The sequence below is a fragment of the Apteryx rowi genome, unplaced genomic scaffold (genome assembly GCF_003343035.1).
Source record: "Apteryx rowi isolate R43461 unplaced genomic scaffold, aptRow1 scaffold_794, whole genome shotgun sequence".
In the NCBI taxonomy this organism is placed as follows: domain Eukaryota; kingdom Metazoa; phylum Chordata; class Aves; order Apterygiformes; family Apterygidae; genus Apteryx; species Apteryx rowi.
In genome coordinates, this window is record NW_020451087.1 from 287597 (window position 1) to 307048 (window position 19452).

The following is a 19452-nucleotide window of genomic DNA, read 5'->3' on the forward strand; positions in this document are numbered from 1 at the left end:
GATTTGCTCTGACCAACATTTGTAAGGGGCCAATTTCTGGTGAAACATGAAACTGGGCAGATAAGGGAATGACACAATTAGAGTTAATTAGCCCAACAAGAAATCTTTTCCCAGGTGGCTGCTGGAAAGGCAAGTCTAGACTCACGCCACACAGACACACGCTGTCTATCCTCATGCACAGCAAACTAGATGACAACGTGAGCTTTAGCGTTCATAACTTCAAAGCTGACAAGAGGGAATTAGGCTCATAAAAATTCCCCCTGCAGGCTTCAATGCAGATGTGAGAAATTCCACAAAAGATTAATGCAGTGACCAACAGCGAGGGACAAAGGATTTTATCTGAAAGTTTCCAGTGGAATTTTGATTCAGGGCTCATTGCAAACATTTAATCCTAATTCATCAACTCCAGCAGAATTTATTGAGTCAACATTTCTTATTTTTCTCCCTCAAAGGAGAAAGTTAGCCTATTACTGCATTAATATACATAAAAAGGGAAATAAGTTCCGCTTGATAGGTGATATATGGAACAACACAGCACCAACTACAGAGCCAAACATTTTGTGCTATTACAATTTAAATGCTTTTAAGCATTTGAAAAAAGAGACGTTTCTGATATGGAAACCAATATAGAACATTCCTGTGAGAATTTTTTATTTTTGTATCTGCTCTAATTCCCCCTCTCCTCCCCAATTCCCTATACTTACAAGCTGTTAATACATATCTAATTAGGAAATGTATTTGAAGAAAAAATATTCTAAATTATTTCAGCCCACTACCTCCTTACGCAGCATGCATATAGGGCACACTACACAGCAGAGCTCAAGACCCAGCTCAAGAATTAAGTCTTCCCTGTGAAAGACAACCACATGTCAGAAGCTCACGGTCTGCGACATGGCAGCAACTCATTCCTACCTACATCCTTCAAGTCAAGAAATGAGAACAGCCGCTTATTTCCCTCCACAGGGCAGGATCCTCGGGACACTCCCCAACTCACCCTCTCACTCATTKTTTTTTTGAAGCTTTTCCCAACTCAGGATTTGTACATGGGTGTGAGGCTAGACAATATACAATTACCAAGACAAGTATGCTGCATGTAAAAATAGCCTATGGGCTTTTTTGTGGAAATAGACACAAGATTACTGAGATGGGAAAGTAAATGGAAAATAGATGTAAATTTGGTGTAGATATGTGATGGCACAAGCGGCCAGTGGAAAGAACATGAAGCTCAGCTTTAGACTATTGGTTTAAAATCCATAAGCTTCATGTTCACTCACACATGCCTAACTTTAGTGAGTACTCTTTGAAAGAAGAGAACCGACTTGTTAATCAAGCCTCCCAAAGTTGTAAATTAAAAAAAAGGGTTTCCTTCTGTCACCACAATTTGAGATTCTTTGCAACTCAACTACCAAAGTGCCTTATCTTCCATCCTACTGCTGATTATGGCTATTACTCCTTTGCCATTGATTATAACTAAGGAACAGTGACCGGATTTTTAGTAAATGACAATATAGTGTAATTCAAAACTTTGATTAAAGACTGATCTGCTGGACAAATTTGTTACACCTCTTTTTTGTTTCCATTACGGGCTCAAAATCAGAACAGATACGSAGTTTAAAAGATTTTTTTCCTGCTTCCAACTTGCATTAGTTCTGCATGAACAGTGCAAGAAAATGAGTTTATCTGAACTCTGGTACAACTGGGAATTAGAATGCCAAATGATATGAAATATTTTATGTGGACACTGCTAGAGGGAAGAATTCAATGAAGATAAGCAGACTTTTTATAAAAAGATTTATTAAAAATAAGTTCTTTAAAGAGAAAAAGTGACATGTATATACATTAACTTGTCAAACTCTGTGAGGCTTATAATACAATGTATTCCAAACTGAACAAGAGACATTTACTTTGTTGTTTTTCTTTCAAGATATTTGTCATGCTTATTAGATCTTAACAGCATAAGGAAAGAGAAGAAAAASAACACACAACCAAAGAGTACCCACTATAAGGAAAACCTTCAAACTGAGGAATAGTTGCAAAGATGAATCTCAGTGATGAGCACGATGCAATTGTTAAATCTAAATACAGACAGAAAATAATTTTATGAATGCAGTCTTCAGTGCATACAGCTTAACTGAAGGCTATGCAAGCTTCTGATTAGTTCTTCATTTCTATCATGTATTAATAGATCTTAGCAAGGGGCTTTATGTTCTATAAACTTAGAAGAATTTTGGGGACCACAGAATACTGCCAAAAAGCGTGTAAACAAATGCATCTTTTCCAGCTCTATTGCAGTAGATATCAAAGATTTGTTCTTTGAATTACAGAATACAATTATACAATTGCTGGTTTTCTCCTTTAACTCTACACATCTGACACCCAAAACCACAAAAATATTTTTTCTTAAAATTATTTTATTTTACAAAAGTATTTTGCACAAAAAAAGTGACATGACAAACTAACACTTGATTCTGCATGCTTTACTGACCTCAGCATCTCATACCCAGAAGTCATGTTTAGAACTATATCCTTCCAGTCCAGTTTTCTGTCACGAAGATCTCCCGTTTTTGGGAGTATATATACAGCTAGCTGAGAACAGCTGTACTACAAATGTCTACCCATCCTTATAGCAGAATTCACTCAAATCTCAGATGTCTGCAAGACTTACAGCTTCAGATCTTTGTAGCATCCTCTTTAGTCCCATAGTTTAATAAGACCATCCCAGCCGCACGTAATGACTTTAGATGTTTCATGTGGATGCCAGACTGCACCAATACAGACTTTATCATGTGCTTTTAACCTGCTGTAGAGTTTTGTTGTCTTCCAGTCCCAGATGTTAAGTTTTCCATCTGCATCTCCAGATATCACATAGCTATATTAAAGGGATTAGAATAAAAGCTGTATCAAGTGCTCAAGAACGGCTTTTGTTATAATTGTATACTGAGTGATGAAAAAGCGCTTCACCCGATGAGCTTCCCATCTGACTGTCTGAAAGCATTCCTGCCAAGGAATTAGCATGCATGCTGTACTTTAGGCAGCACAAGCCCCGCAGAAGGTGATTCATCGACTGCAAGGTAAACGTGCTAAGCAATGTGATTACACCGTGCGGACTGTTACTGGAACTACAGAGAATAAATCAGGAAAAGAGCAAGTGCCAGAAGCTTCTTTAAAATTTACGGACACTTCTCTCCACTTTTTCTCCCACTTTGCTGAGGCTATTCTCCCGTTTTTAAAGTAATGAAAATCTTCTGTACCCACAGTGGTAAAGGTATAGGCCTGTTACTGAGCAAACAACATGAACAAGGCAGTTCTCTCAGAACAAATGAGGATATCACAAGAGACTTGCAAATTGGAAAAACTGGGCAAGTCTGACACACAGGTATTCTAGACAAGTGAACGCTGCTGGAATACAGCCTTGAGGCTGCTGCTGCAGAGCATGTGCAAAAAGAGCCAGACGCAAATAAGAAGAGAAAGCCTCTTCTGCTACACTAGGGCTGGGCTAAACAGGGGGAGTCTCTGGAAGGTTTAACACAGCAAAATAAATGGAATTTGGATTATGCTGACTGTTTTTTGAAATATTGCTCTGAGTAACAGTTGAGTTTCTCAGTCCTATCAAATGACATGAGCAAACTGCTTTCGGCTGCTTGGCTAGAGATCTGTCTGATGCTGACCTAATGGGAAGGCAGTGCACCAATGAATGTTGCAGAGGTTTCAAAAAGAAATTTAGTGTTTAAGATGAAGCTCAATCCCACAGAACTCACCTCATGTCAGGTGAAAAATCCACTTGACAAGCATAGCCAGCTACCATGTGACCTTTGAAGATTTTCTTTTTGTTTAATCTGAATCTGTTCTGAGCTCCAAAAATCAGAATTTGGTTATCCATTGACTGACAAGCCAACCATTTCCCTAAAAATGCAATAAGCAAAGATGAGTATCAGAATACTGCATCTGAAGAAACAAACTTGACTGGAAAGTTTTAAAGAGGCTCCAGAATCTTCTTTTTTATATTAAAACTACTTCTATTGTTGAAAATAAGATATTTACACTGGAAAGCAAATACAATTTGATGCTATGGAAATGTTAGCTGTGCAACAGTGGATCGGTCACTACTCAGTTCAATGGAACTGTTAACTGCAAGTCTAGTGACAATTTAATAATGTTGACACTGAAGCTATTTAATTTTGGCCAAAACAGAGAAAACAGATTTGGTCCTATGAGAAGGATTTGTACTGATTATTGGAGGCAGTAAACCTTTATYCTCCTTCAGTTTGATTCTGATAAAAGCAATAAACACCTGTTAAACATTAACATGCAAGAGCACTGAAATAACATGGGATTTATCTTACGCAAGTGTTATTTGGGCTATATTCAGAACAGATAGCAACAGCATTGACAGGATCATGTACAACATCAGTCTCTGCTTTATCAGTGGCACTGTAGAGACTGCTGAATTTGCTTAGTTGTTTGCATTAATCAGCAATTCCCACCATTGTTCCTCTTAATATTTTAAATGTAGCAAAGAGTAGATCATAGCTCTTTGGAAAGAAAGAGTCATTTTACCCTGTCTGGATCAAGGTCTAAATTTAAATGGATACAGTTATCCTGATATAACCCCTCATTTTGACATACTTGTTCTTAAAACTTAAACCAGATCCTCTCCAATCTTGGAAAAAACGCACACACTCATTTGGGGAAATGGAGGGGTGGTGGTGGCAAGGAGATGCAGCATGGGAACATTACAGAGATATAATCAGCAAGACATGCCTATGGAAACTAGGCCTAAGAAGGCAGAAAAGTGTTAACTTACCATTTGGAGACAAAGTCACAGCTGGCATCGAGTGCATACTTGGCTCAGCTATGTACTTGAAGTCTACAGGAATATCCCTGCAAAAGGAAGAAGTATGTGTTTTATGAAGACATGGAGATGGTCCAAAGGGCTGGCTGAAGTCAGCTGATTTACTCAGCCACTGCATCATGGAGAGCGCAATGAGAACTCCAACTGTGGAGCTATCTACAGGATAGCCTCTCACAGGGTGAATTTACCCCAAACCAAATGACCCAAAGTCTAAAGCAGTATTATAATTCCAACTGTTAGACTAGGACTGTAACATGAAAATATTCCACTGCCTCCAGCTTAACTGCAACTCTTACAAGATTCTTACGTAGGCAGCAGGAATAACTAAACTGATATACATGTGTATATTTGAATGTCTTACTGACTTTCGTTTTAATTAGACAATTTGTCTGCCCATTATTTTCTCTCTCTTTAAAAAAAAACACCCCAAACCAACCAAACAAAAAACTCCTAGAATTCTCACACTCTTTTCTCCGATAATGACCTTTTCCTCCTGATCTCTCCCAAATGGGGTGCCACCAGTTCAGAATGTTCTTAGCTGAGCTGAACTCTGAACTCCCCAGTCTCAAGTCAATACTGGACTGTGCCAACTTTTTGCTGGCCTAATTCAAGTTATTTACCATTGTTTTGTTAAGAACATACACTGTTCTGTACAAAAGCATGTGGACNGGGGGGGGGGGGGGGGGGAGAGTACAGTCTAATCCTTAGTCCTCAGAATAGTCATTTGGTTTTAACTATGTAAACTGAATTGCTAACAGGTTGTACACATCCACAGTATTCCTCATACCCTATGTTAGAAGGCTAGTAAAAAGGGAAGAAATGCACATCTTCCTCATCAAACAAAAGAAATCTCCAGCAGAAAACAGACGTGATTAACATATTCAGCAGAAGACACATGCAGAACRTTCTGTCACGATATTCATTAACCCAGAAGGGACGGTCGTGACTTCAGTGTCTCACACACACCAAAAAGGCTGCTGGGGACACACTGGGAGCAGAAGGTGTGGATGGCTGCCTGGCACTCACCAGCTGAGCCTTGCTGGATGACAACGCAGTCAAGAGAAGCACTGATAACGTCAGTGATGTAACTACAACTCTCTCTTGTTGTGGGGTAAGTTACTTCCAGCTGTCTTGTGCTAACCAGCGTGCACGCGGGCAATGGGGTGAGAAGCTGCTCAGGGCAACACAACTGCTTTTGTATAGTAAACCGCGATCATTTACCCCTCAGCATAAGAAGAGCAACCAGACTTGTACACTCTGTGGATAAGAGCATGTGCAGGGATAACCCACTCCCAAACAGGGAGATCCACGGCTACAATTGGGTAGTAAATCTGTAAAGGATTAAAGAGTCCACATAATCTCTGAGGCTGACCAAGATGACAGCACAGCAAGTGCAGCCCCCTCTGCCCCTCTCCCAATCCAACCCTTCTTCATTAATATCCCAACAGCTTCAAATCCCACCTGGGACAGGGCACAGTCATCACTGCAACAAGGTCAGATCCTATTCAATTCCCAACACGCAACACTCCCCCAGCCCACTAGTCATCTGAAAACCTCCCCACGAGTCCTCATTCTAGGTAAAAGCAATCCTTTTGAAAGTCAGGTTAAAAAAAAAAAAAAAAGTCTCAGCATTATAGAAAATACATCTCCAATGTTGATTTGTACTGCAATGAGAAATTAAAATGCAGTATGGGTTTTCCTGCCTCCTCTCTCTCTTTACAAATGAATGCAGGCTCATCGACTGGAATTTATTCAAGACAGCTCTGCTTTATGTTGAAATGCACCCGACAGAGTTAGGCACGATATGCTGCCTTGAACTACTAGGCAGAATAGAGAGACACATTTCTGTTTCACATTTGTTTCGAGTCAAATTGCTAAGTGAGAAGTAAGACCAGCCTGCCCTCTGCAAGCACCCCCTTCCCCCAACCAAAAAAAAAAAAAAAAAAAAGAGAGAGAGAGAGAGAGAGAGAGAGAGAAAGATGCTGTCATGATTGGCTGACCTAAAATCTCATGACATGCATATTTGTTCAAATTTTAAATTTAAAGATCTTCAAATGCTTGTATATTTTTCCTCCCCTAAGTATTTCACAAGCCAAAATGTTTTCAATATCAAGAGTAATATCAAGATTAAGAAAAGTGACACTCCGGGGTTCTATACGACTTCTTCCCAGAGAGGAGAGAGAAAAAAATATGTAAGCAAATAAATAAATTATATATAGAGAAACACACATACTTCTGGGATCCGTACATTATAAAGCACTCATGAGAGCGCAGTGTCTTTACTAGGAACTATGGAGAGAAAAGGCCAGCTGGGAGGCATAGCCTGACAGAGCTGACAAGCCTGCTGGGCCTGGCAGAGTAAGAACTAAGCTCCTGCTGCACACTTCTTTTACCGGCTGACTTGAAGGTTAAAGGAAAGAAAAGCCTCCAAGGTCAGTTGCCCAAATCATTTCACTGTTTATCCAGGTAGGTATCAGAAGCATATGAAGGAGATGAGACAAAATAACATTCTGCCTTTTTAAAAGAAAGGGGAGAGAATATGATATCTTTGTCAACTAATAACACTGTTGTAAAGATAAAAAATCAAACGGAAAGCAAAAGAAGGCAAACTTTAAAGAAATCCAGTGGGAAAAAAAAAAGAAAAAAAAAATCACTAAACAAACCATCTGATCTGTAAGAGTCTGTCCTATACTTGCAGCCTGAACTTTCAACAACCAACTAACCGCAACTCAGTGCACACCACAGTGAAACCTCTGCACGTACGAACTCCTGGGGAAAGGAGATCGAAATTCCCAGGGGAGAAGTTGCTCGCCGTGATGAAGTCTGACATGCCATCCTATTACCAGCTCCGGCCAAGTCGAAGTGTTTACAAAACATACTACAAAATCCCTCTGGACAACTGGAACTAAGCAATTAGACCAGCTTTAATTACTGGCTTTTAAGGCCATACTTGGGTCATAATTATTTTGAAGGCTGCTTTGTTTCTCTAGGATAGTGAAAAATATTGCACATTTAAACACGTCAACAGGTGCAATAACCAAAACAATGAAGATACAAATAATTTTCCTTATAAAATTAGTAAAAAAAGATTCAAGGTGCAGCAAGAAGTAATTTGACATGGAATTTTTCAAGGCCCCAAATCTTCTCTACTGAATGCATTAATTTAGTTTTAATTCACTGTAAAAAAATTTGGATCTTGAAATTGTAGAAATATGCCTACAGACAGATCAGCATATATCATGGCAGGTTGTGGAGAACAGCTTTCAAGTCATGGCTGGGAAGACAGCAGCACATTTGCTTTTTATTAAACCAAAGAAAAAGCCCCAAGAACTGTGTTGCAGAACACTGTCTACAGCTGAGTTCCCTGTTATCTGAACGAGGGAGCCCTTTCTTCAGCGCACAGCAAGCTCAGTACATATTTTTTCCTTCAGAAGGAAAACTTCTGCTACTGGAACAATCAGGTTGCGATGTTCCCATTCCAGAACCTTTCTGCCTTTCCTGCTCTTCCCCACAAAGTGACTAAATCCACCCACTTTGCTATTTATTTCAGCCATCAACACAAAGCTCCCAAAACAAGGGCAATCCAGTCTCAGGGAAACAACAGATTTGTGCAAGTGAGATACTCCTACTCACCAAACAGGAGCCATTCCTTAGCAGACATGGCATTGTAATGATTTTTCTTTAAGGAACTTAGTAAATACATGGGGCTAATTATGAAGCACTGAACAGAGTGACTTGGAGCGACATATGGTGACAGCATTATATGTCTAGGTCTAAGCCTGGGCTCCCAGACTTTGGTCATTACCACAGCTGCTGCTGGCAATGATAGCAGCAGATCACAGACATACTGAAGTTTCTCTGGCTGCTTGGGTAACATTCAAATACCACAGATTGGAGTCTCTTGTCTAGATGAAGAAAAAAAAGCCTAGGAAGGAACTCATTAGTCACAGAGCTGTCGAACTAACATCCGTAATGTGCGAAAGCTTTTCATACCTGAAGGGCAAAATGAAATGGAAACTTAAAGATATGGGATTGTTCTTTCAAAAAAAGGGCAGAAAAATCTTAAGTCCCAGATTCTCATGGAAAAAAGTTTCAGAAATAGAAGATTCTTGTTTTCTTCCAAAATATGTTAAAATTGAAAGCTGTTTAAAATGTTGTTTCCTATGAGTTTTTCTTGGATAGACTTTCATTTTTCTGTCATCTATTGTATTCATACTGTGGGTATCAATGATTCGTCAAAAAACAAACAAATAAACAAAAACAGACTACCAGAAAATAGAAGTGAAGCTACACCGAGATATTGGTCTGATATTATAAAACACTATACATATCCAAGTTCAAAGCATTCAAAAACTACACACACTAATGTAATATAGAACAGATGGTTCTTTAAAAGGTTAATTTAAGGGCTAGTGCACCTTTGGGAAAAGGAGAGATAACAGAGCTCACTAATAGAGTGTAGTGTGCTTCAGGCTGACAGGGCTGTGTCTTATGCTTTCTTTAGAGAAAAAGGGAATCTATGAAGTCTCTCGAGCAAAGCCAAAATAGGCTGGTTAGTATTCAGCAATGAGATAGGAAGCAACTAGTTTTAAAAATTAAAATCTCTAGAGGAATGATTCTAAAAGATATAGCAGTAAGATAATGATAAATGATTAATAATTTATGCTAATCAGAAATGCAGCCTGATGCCCATAAAAATTTGCACCAATAAAACTGGGGCTACTTAAGGCATTTTACTTTGCATACAGTGGAATTAAGTTTTACAGACTTTAAAAGCAATTTTCAAATAATGCAACACAGTGGGGCAATAAGCCAGTGAAAATAATTCATCCTTAGACAGGAAGAATCATTTCAAGCTGATTAAGTATTATAATTAGACTTCATAAGGGACATTTCATTTTACTGGACAAAAACTTTTAAGAACTACTAGACCAAGCGGCAGAACTCAGGGGTTTGTGGAATATACGGCCAACTTTAACAGCTATTAGAAATTAGCAACAAGAACATCTGAGATTGTTCTAGTTCTTTACTTCTGAAAGAATAATTCCACTGCATATGTAATTACATAAAAATCTGGGAAATTTAAATTCAGCTCTTCCTCAGCTAGCTATAGCTCAGTGCTCCTCAGTTTCCTATGTGCTACATACACTTTTAAATATAAACTGCTATCTTCCTCTCAGTTTGCTCATAATACACTTTAACTTATAATTCAAAATTTTAAACTTACCATTCCCAGACTCTTAGACTCTTGTCATCAGATGTACTCACAAACCGTCTATTTTCATCCACAAACACAATGGTGTTGACAGCACCCAAATGCCTATCGTATTCCTGCACAATCTCACCACTCCGAATATCCCACTACAAATAAAAAACAGTTCAGAGCAAGACACTGGCTTTTACTAAATCTCAGAATCCTATTATTTCAAGTTTTAAAGTAATTTCAGGTAGGAAAGCAAAYACTCTAGCAATAGTCTTTGCAAGTCTAGTAAAAAAAAAAGGGGGGGGAGGGAGAAGAAGATTCTGTAACTTGTGGAGACATACTACTTAAATCAAAAATTTCAAGTAAAACTAACAACTTCTTGCTTATGAAAATAGAAATTGGGGGTGGGGGATATTAAGTAGAGGCATACCTGCACAATTTTCTTATCTGACATTCCTGCAACAAAGAGATTTTGTTTATCTTCATCAGGATTGAATTTGACACAGTAAGGAACCTTCCTGTTTGTGAATCTTGAAATACATTGCCCTGAAACAGAGAAGCCATTCATAGTTGGTCAGGTCGAAGTTCTGTGGGCTGATGAATTTATTGCAGATATTGATAAAGCATTCATTTCAGTTTTACTTCACTGAGAGCAGAAAGTACTTGTTTTAACCCCCCTGAGAGGATTAGAGGGTAGAACTTCGATGCACTTTAATTGGACCGTTTTTCACGTGTTTGCATGCATGCATCTGTATAAATATATACACACACAAACTTTTCCCTACCATTACTACAGCTTTCCAAACAACATAACTGCTCCGTAGCCTATATGTCAGCATACAGGACATCGCGAGTTGACCAGTGTCTTTATAAAGCATCACCTCATTAGGATCAGAGTTCTTCCTGACAAGAGACATGAATTCACGCAAAAACTGCAAAACAAAATCCTGACCTCCTCTCCTAGCCTCAGCCATAAATACCCTGATAACATATTTTCCATAACTTATATAAGCTTCCAGAAGCCTGTTTTAGTCCAAAAGTTCCATACATTTCTCAGGTGTCTAGATAACTGAGTTCTGACTAAAGGCTGGAGAATCTGACCTGTATCTTTCCGTCTGTCACTCGTAAATGAATGGTACCACTGCTAACATCTTTTCCAAATATGAAAACTTTCTGTCTTCTTTCAAATGCACCTATTTTAACCAATATTGACAAAATTTACCCTGAATCTTTTTCTTTTTTTTATTTAAGAAACTAATGGGGACAGAATGTTACAGAGCATCTCTTAGGCAGCTCTGTGAAAACACCAGATCTATCCTCTACTCCCTCTATCAGCAGCTCAATTTCCACATCCCTTCTTATTTGGAGTGCTCTTCAAGTTCAGGTTAACTGAAAGATCATTGAAATAATGGGGTGAAGGCTCTGGCCGATACCTTATTTTCCCTGGATAAATTGAGCTCTTTATAATAATGAGAAGTCTTCTCTGAGCAGAAGACTGTTTTCTAGGCTGTGAAAGAAACTTCCACACTTATCTATCTTCTTTGCCAAGATAAAGATTTAATCTATTCAATCAAAAATTCCCTATAGTCCCCTGYCTGCTGTTCTCCTCTCGGAGAAGAGGACAGAACAGATGCACAACAACTATTAGTAAACTTCGCTTAATGCATTCCTGGAAGTTGTGGAAATACTGTAGAGAACAGCAAGATCTAAAAGTCTATATGGAATAAGTTGGTCAAATATAGTCTACTGTTGATAGTAACAGCAGAAGTACTAGTGAAGCAAAATACCAGTGATTGCCAACTTTTCATCCAACATCATCTAGAAGCATTTTGAAAAGAATTAACTTGCAAAATGGTCAAAACATAGTGCATCTTATCTATATTGAGTAGTAGTACATCTACCATTGCTACTGGTCAGAAATCACTTTGCTATTCCATAAATGCTGTCTGTGTCTTTTTGAGTCTGTGTCTATATTAGTAAACCAAGTAACACCCAGTAACAGCCCCAGGCACCAGAACTCAATCTTCTCTTCTTTTGGCCTGGACAAACCAYTACTCTTCCCAAACAGTTCCCAGGCAGGGCTCAAGAGTTAGCACAGGGCAAGGACCATTCCCAATTTGTAGTTTAGATATAGTCACCATATGGAGACCAAGCTAATTTAAACTGGTATTGGTGTAGCCAGACCATGTTAGCTGGCCCCAGGCTCAGAGTAATACCTTAGCACTGTAATACCTTAGCTTACTATTAAACATATAGCCTGACAGAAAGACAGAGAAAGCTTTCTACATGAACTTTGGAGCTACAAAGCTAGAAAACTCCTTTTAGATGAAGAACACGTAAAAAGTAATTTCACATAGAGTAAGCATACTGTTGCTGCTAAGTCCTGAGTTAGTACAAACAACACCTGCTTGTAAGGCTGCAGTAAGTGAAATAGTTATTATAGTATTACTACTTTGAAAAGACTCTTCTTGAACCTGTGGAGAAATTTTCCTACACAGAAAAGAATGTAAATGAAGAAAAATTTTTGGACAGATCTGTAAACATAGAACATATAGCTCAAAATTATGAGATGAGTGGCTGCTTACTGACAAGTCCAAAAGCAAAAATAATTTAACACGAAGTGTAACTTTATATACATGGCAAATACACACAAGAAAAAGGCTGAAGTGATCTGTACTGTTGAATTATTACAAACGATGTAACAGCAGGATTAAGAAAACGCACTTCTATATCCAACAAGTTATTTTAAAATACTTTCAATTCTTCTGCTTGTGCACTTGCCAGAGTCATTCAGCATTTAGTGAATTTATACAAGTCCTTTGCAGGAAAGACAGCTGTGCTCCAGCACCCCCCAAACCTGCTACTTTTCCATAACAGTGCAACATTAAGGGTTTTGTTCAATTTAATAAGAAATTTATTAAAAAAAAAAAAATTCTTCCAGATTAAGCATATTTAGGTCAAAAGTGTGATTTCAATACTTATTTTTATGCTTACAAATGAAAACATGCAATTGACTAATTTGGTAAAGTTTGATTTGTCTTTTTACTCAAAATTGTTCTAGGATTACAAATAATTAACGGAGACTTTTCAAATAAATAGAAATACAGAAGTAGTGTCAATTGCATCATTACAGAAGGCAACAAAACATTTAGGAAAAAAAACCAACAGTATTCCTGTAATGAAAGCCTGAACACTGAATGACAAGAGGATATTGAAGATAATTGGAAACAACTTGAAGGACTGATAGGAGGTCTCGGTAGTTACTTTTAAACATTGTGCCAAATAACAGCGTGCACTAATACAAGCCTACCTGTTTCAGTGTCCCAGAGTTTAAGGTAGCGATCATATGCTGCACTAAGAAACTGAGTGCCAGCATTATTAAAAGATATGTCTCGAACAGCTTTACTGTGTCCTGCAAGAAAGAAAAACCATGATGATAAACTGAGACAGGACCTTTTTTTAAGCCATCATCTTTGTCATCTGCTGTCATCAGAAATATTAGGTAAAAGAAGACTTTGTTGTTACTCAACATATATTCACTCAAACACTGTTCTAGAAACGTTCCCATTTCAAAAGGAGAATCAGATGCTTTTGCTCTGCAGCAAAGGCTGCTAAGTTCATATTCATCTCTCTCAACCATCTGCAAAAGGCATCTGTTATGTGAACAAAGACTGTACCTGAACTTAACAAACAAACAAAACAAAATGTGGACGCCTTTTCACTAGAAACTCAGCTAGCCCAGAAAAGACCACCTAGTTAAACAGTGAGATCAATAGACCATGAGATGCCCTTACTGCATAAATACAGAGGACTGTTATTCTGAACAGGAAGATGGGGTCATTTAATTTCACACGTGACTTCTTAAGGACACGGGGAAGGGAAAGGAGTCTTGTATAAAGYACTGACTAATACAGTACACTAACGTTTTAAGGGTCTTAAAGTGTTGTTATACCACCATTAAGTTACGTGGAATAATGACAAAGGTTCACTGAAACCTTGCAGCTTCTTCAATTCTTATTGCCCAGATCATACTGGATACCATTTGTCTCAGATGCCTACATGCCCTCTGTATGAGAAAAATCATAAGCTAAGTAATATTCTTCCATGAAGTTGTCTTAAATATAAATTAAAAGCTCAGTTAAAAAAGACTATTACCAATAAATGTTCGTAGACATCTTCGATCACCATATACCTCCCATAGCTTAGAATAAAGAAAAAAAAAAAAGAAAAAGGATGGGGAAGAAAAGGCAACAATTGTTAAATATTAATGATGCTGAAATTAAGTTCAAACATATATGACAATATCTTTTAAGAAATCAAGCGCAAACATATATGACATCACTTAAAAATGATTAATCACAACTAAGATACATATTCACAAGAGTGCTCTGTCACCTTATGAACAAAAAGCCCTATAAAAGTAAAAAGGTCAGACCAAATTTCAACTCTGAAGCCAGTGAGGTATTTATTTTGCTAGTTAACCCCCTCATTTTTTTTATATATATAAAATTTATAATTATATATATATTTATATATTACACGTTATATATATATATATTTACAATATAATGTATGCTGGACTAAAATAAGATTACTTCATAAAAGCAATATGCATCTACTGAAGCATCTGTGAACTGCAAAACTAAGTTTCATACCAAATGAATTATTACACTAGCACAGGCAGTAACCTCAGGGACTTGTGACCTTCTAAATGCTATTACTAAATGATTAATGCTGTTCTAACACCCACAGTCTTTGGCATTATTTCTGTCTTTGTTCCAAAGAACTTGCAATCTAAAGATAAAAAAAATCAAGTGAGAAAAGAAAAAGCCAACACAAACAGAAAGGCACATGGTGGAAGTACCAAATACTTATGTRCTCTAAATGCAATGTCTGTATTAAATGATATTAAAAAATGTACATAAAATTATAAAAATAACAACTCACTTTAATTTTGCAATCCATAGAGCAAGACAACAGTATGTGCCCAGAGAGAGGAAACAATCTAACTGCACTGACACCCTGTAAATAAGGACATAATTAAACAGTGAGTGGAACAGCTAGATCTTCAATTTTCCTCAGTTCGCCGCCTTCTTTATTTTATTTTTTAAATAAACAAATCCTATAGCTTATCTTTATAAAATATATAGATAGCATATCTGAAAAAGAAACAATCCACCCACATTCCATTTTAAAAACAGTGATGCATTTTGAACAATTGCTATTGGGAAGAAACTGATTCACTTCAACAGCTGTAATATACCTTCCTTCAATACCCGCACCATTACTGTGGCAACCACAACCAAGAAATACAAACTGGGGGTTAGGGTGACACTTTGACCAAACACCAACATAACAGAAATCTCTCTCCTGAGAACTTTAGCTCTTTGCAGTACAACCTTTTCTGAGTAACTTGTGTTTTGTTTTTTAAATATAAATTCCAACACTGCAGCAGTGCTACTGGGGCATCTAAGTAGTCCCTGGGGCCACTTCCAATTCAGGCTTCCCCAGTGGCAGTAACTTTGCAGATTCTGAACCTGCAAATACTACAATATATCTCTATTTTTAGTCAGATGAGCTGCCGTATTCCTGAAACTAATGAGAGTGCTATTCTTCCAGTTAAAAGAGAAACAAAAATGAAACAAATTCAAAACAAATGCCTTAAATGGTAGAGGACACTGTTCCTGTCTGATTGTTTTAGGGCTGATGCCCTGTCCTTCTTTCCTTTCTAAACTATTCCTGCCTGACCCAAGAAACTCCTTCAATGACATTTCTGCCAGAAGTTTCTGTATATCAAACTTGTTCAGGTGGGCTAGGTGAGGAAGTTTTCTTACAGAAAATAATTTCTAGCCAGCTCTACTTCCAACATACATTATTAGTGACTTATAGACTCCCTGGACAGAGCATCTTCCCATCTATATTTCRGGTACTCTTGGCAGAGGAAGTGAAGAGAACTGCCAAGTACTCATGGCCTGATGTTGCTGCTTTCCATATCATGTCAATTATTCTATTCATACTCCTTCTAGTTCCTCCCACTCTGGTTGGAGTGGAGTGCTTTATCCTCCCTGTTGTTGCCTCCTTATATTCCTCCAACTTTTCTAGGCTTGTCAGCTTGTCTTCCTTCTGCTCTTCTCATCCATATTTTTATTTATCTTGCTTGTTTGAAGGAAAAAGCTATTTTATGTATCAATCTGTCCTAATAGGATGATAAGCACAGAAGTGACTAGAGGATTGTGAAGGGAGCTGCTATTCTGGAAAGCTACAAGTTCTTTGATGCAGCAATCTTTAAAGAAGGATTCAGAGCTGAAACTCAGCTGAAAAAGGTAAGTGTTCCCTGTACTATCCTCCTTTCTTCCAACTTTTGGTTGGCATTAAGGAGCTGTCTGTTGAAGCCCAGCATATTCTCCGAAGCAATATCGGAACTTAGAGACAAAGAAACATCAAGTCAAGTACAGGACTTTGCAAGCTTGATCAATGAAACACTGTTCTAATACCCAAAGTACATATATAGATGCAGGCTCTGGCACAAGAAGATATCATAAACATTAAGTAATATCATCAAAGAGAACACATAACAAGGCAGACCTCTCAAGTTGATAGTTGTATTTGGGGAACTGTATAATGCTGCTGCAGTATAATCACAAAGCCTATAGAACTTTTCACGAGTTTCATTTTTATATCATTTTGATATAAAATAGCTCTTAAACACTTTTACAATACAGATGTGATTTTCAGAGATCTCTAGAATTAACCTTATGCTTATTCAAATGGTAGTTTAGAAAATAACTCCAAATCCCACAGAAGTCAGTGAAGAGTATTCGTTCCTTACTTATAGGACGTCAAGAAGTCACTATGTTCATGTAAAAGTATATGCAGATAAACAAACAAGACCACATTTGAGTATGCAAACGCCTTGTATGGGCATATTCACAACCAACTACATGCATAATTTGGAAGCAAGAAGATATCTCTTCCCTCTATTGATACTTCAGTCTTATAAAAGTTACTAGCCTAGAGACAAAATGAAATGTTTTTTTATGATGTATACTCACAGACAAGACTTCCTACCTTTGTATGTCCAGACCATACATGGATTTGTTTCTTTGGAAGATAACATTTCTCAGGTGGCACTGTAGAACGGAGATTAACTCCAACGTCTTGAGGGACATGAAGATAAGATCTCCCCTGATAGTCATACATTTCCTTGACTAAAAAGGTAAACACAGAATTCTGAGAATCCAAGAGACTGCATTTCAAGAGGTCATAATTTTAAAAAGCCTGAACTGCCCCATACAATTAAGATTTTTCTCAACACAGATGTTCTGCTCTGAAGTGGAACAAAAAAGAAATGAAATTCACTTAAGAGGACATAAATGTGGAATTTTATTTGGCATCAGCTGGGCTCAAATTAAGTGTCATTTCAGCAAACACTGCTTGGAATCTGAACATTATGACAATTTCCCTTCCTCTCCAGTCTTACTCAGCATCCAACAGCTAGAAGAGTTCCTCAGGCCAATGAGGGTTTGCTTATACTAACACTACTGACTTCATAGGGATCATAATGTGCAACTCTAACCCTGGCATTTGCTTGCACTTCACAGCATTGAGCTGGTTGGAATGTATCAGTCACCTCAACTGAACTACAAACAGAAGAAAAAGATCCAGTCCCCCTCTGTGAAACAGCATTGGCCAGCAGTAGCCAACACGTGATCTTTAAACAGATTTAACAGAAGTGACTGGACGGTCAGACAAGTGCGCTTAGGAAGGGATATTTCAGAGTAGACTTGTGTTGGATAGTGCTGACATTAAGCTGCTCACTGACAAAATAATTTCTCAGTTTCTGGGATATTGCTGTAGCGGTTATGGCTGTACAAGCGACCTTTTACACAGTACTGAATGTTTAGACATGTTCACAAAATGCCATATTAACAGATTTCCAGAAGGTTTGTGTTTGAGAAGATTAAAGTTTATCCTGTAAGGGCTTTCACCGTGAAATTTCAGGTAGGGACCATGAAAAGTTGGATACAAAATAAACAATTTGAAGTTATTTTCTATAGGAAGCTCAATGGGTAAAATTTCAAGTTTGTTGTGTTCATCACTGTTCAATAAATACTGTCACAACCTGCTGTATATAAACAGAATGAAGTACTAACGTCACTAATGCATATCTTTCATTCACTTCCCATTTAATGCATATAAGAAAGGATACTCCAACTTGTGTGTGTGAACCTGGCTGTAGGAAGCAGTTAACCAAGAGAGACTCAGTTTACCTATTTGTCCCAAGCAATATAAGGCAGAACTGTTTTGCACMCAGCAAGTTGAAAGTTCCCCCAAAATGACTTTATTTTACTTGCTTAGATGAGACCCAAGCAATTTTTTTCTTTAAAGAGACCATATGGTATAGGCTTCCACCAGGTTATTATTTGACTACGCTATTTTTCACAGTATGACAGCAAGAAGTTACATTAAGCATTGAGGAAGCATAAAGTCTAAGCAGTTTTCTGAATTGTACATATATAAGCAAGTACTACTTGCTGATGAGGGTACCAACACATAAAACTAATAACTCTGGAGCTGAGACTAAGCCAAAGTCATAACCTAAAACTTCTTGTTCTGTAAAATGGCAGAGGGTTATGTGAGCATGTCTAGTAACATTAAAAATAAATAAATAAAACCAGTACCCTTAAAGATGACATTTCCACACTGCTCTTCACAGTATGAAGTGGAATTAGCCCAATTATCTCTTTCCATACCCTTTATGCTTATGCCTGTGAGTGCTATATTATCTCCAATATAGAAACATCAAGGTGCCTCAGCAAAACCGCTGAGGCTGTCTGCCATCCTTACTAATTAACACAGTAGGCAAGAAAACAGAGTGAGCAAGAAAATGAGAACAGGCAGGACGATGGCATTACCATGTAATATAGTCTTCTCCTCTCCAGGTTTATCATCTTCTAGTTTTCCTCTCTTCTGCCTCTTAGCTGTTATTTCATCCAACTCTTTCTGTTCTTCCTGGAAAAATAAAACATGATCTTGACTTTTAAAAATTCAACATTTAGAATCATGTAACAAAATCCAGAACTGAACCAACATTTACTTATTATTAAGAATATATTTATTTGCTAAATAGGATTAGAAATATTTCTGTTTACAAAGGAAAAAAAAACAATAAAGAGAAGTATCTTTATCAAAACCAGAACAGTTTGAAAAGCTATGTACACCAAAAAATATTAGACACTATCTTCTTATTCATTGACTACAGCTAAGCACTGCTGACTGAAAAAGGACATGTGTTGGTTGGAATTTTTTTTTTTTTTTTTTTTGAAAAAACTTTTATTTGCACTTCTTTTCAAGGTACATCTGTTCATAAATAACTTATTGGACTCTACATGCTATA

The 19452-nt window shown here is 37.5% G+C and overlaps 1 protein-coding gene across 3 annotated transcripts in view; it reads right to left on the reverse strand.

Moving 5' to 3' along the window:
• Positions 1-1774: 1774 nt before the first annotated feature.
• CDC40 (cell division cycle 40) overlaps positions 1775-19452 on the reverse strand; it is a 39062-nt gene continuing 21384 nt past the window's right edge. For 2 of the 3 annotated variants that reach the window (XM_026088900.1, XM_026088898.1), the window contains exons 6-15: positions 18971-19067; positions 17124-17263; positions 15003-15077; positions 14211-14256; positions 13366-13467; positions 10486-10601; positions 10080-10213; positions 4805-4881; positions 3759-3903; positions 1775-2869 (exon numbers count right to left, since the gene is read on the reverse strand). In XM_026088900.1, coding sequence (XP_025944685.1) covers positions 2692-2869; positions 3759-3903; positions 4805-4881; positions 10080-10213; positions 10486-10601; positions 13366-13467; positions 14211-14256; positions 15003-15077; positions 17124-17263; positions 18971-19067 — 1110 coding nt within the window. In that variant the 3' untranslated portion in view covers positions 1775-2691. The remainder of the gene's footprint in view (positions 2870-3758; positions 3904-4804; positions 4882-10079; positions 10214-10485; positions 10602-13365; positions 13468-14210; positions 14257-15002; positions 15078-17123; positions 17264-18970; positions 19068-19452) is intronic. The other variant, XM_026088899.1, reaches the window with a different exon arrangement.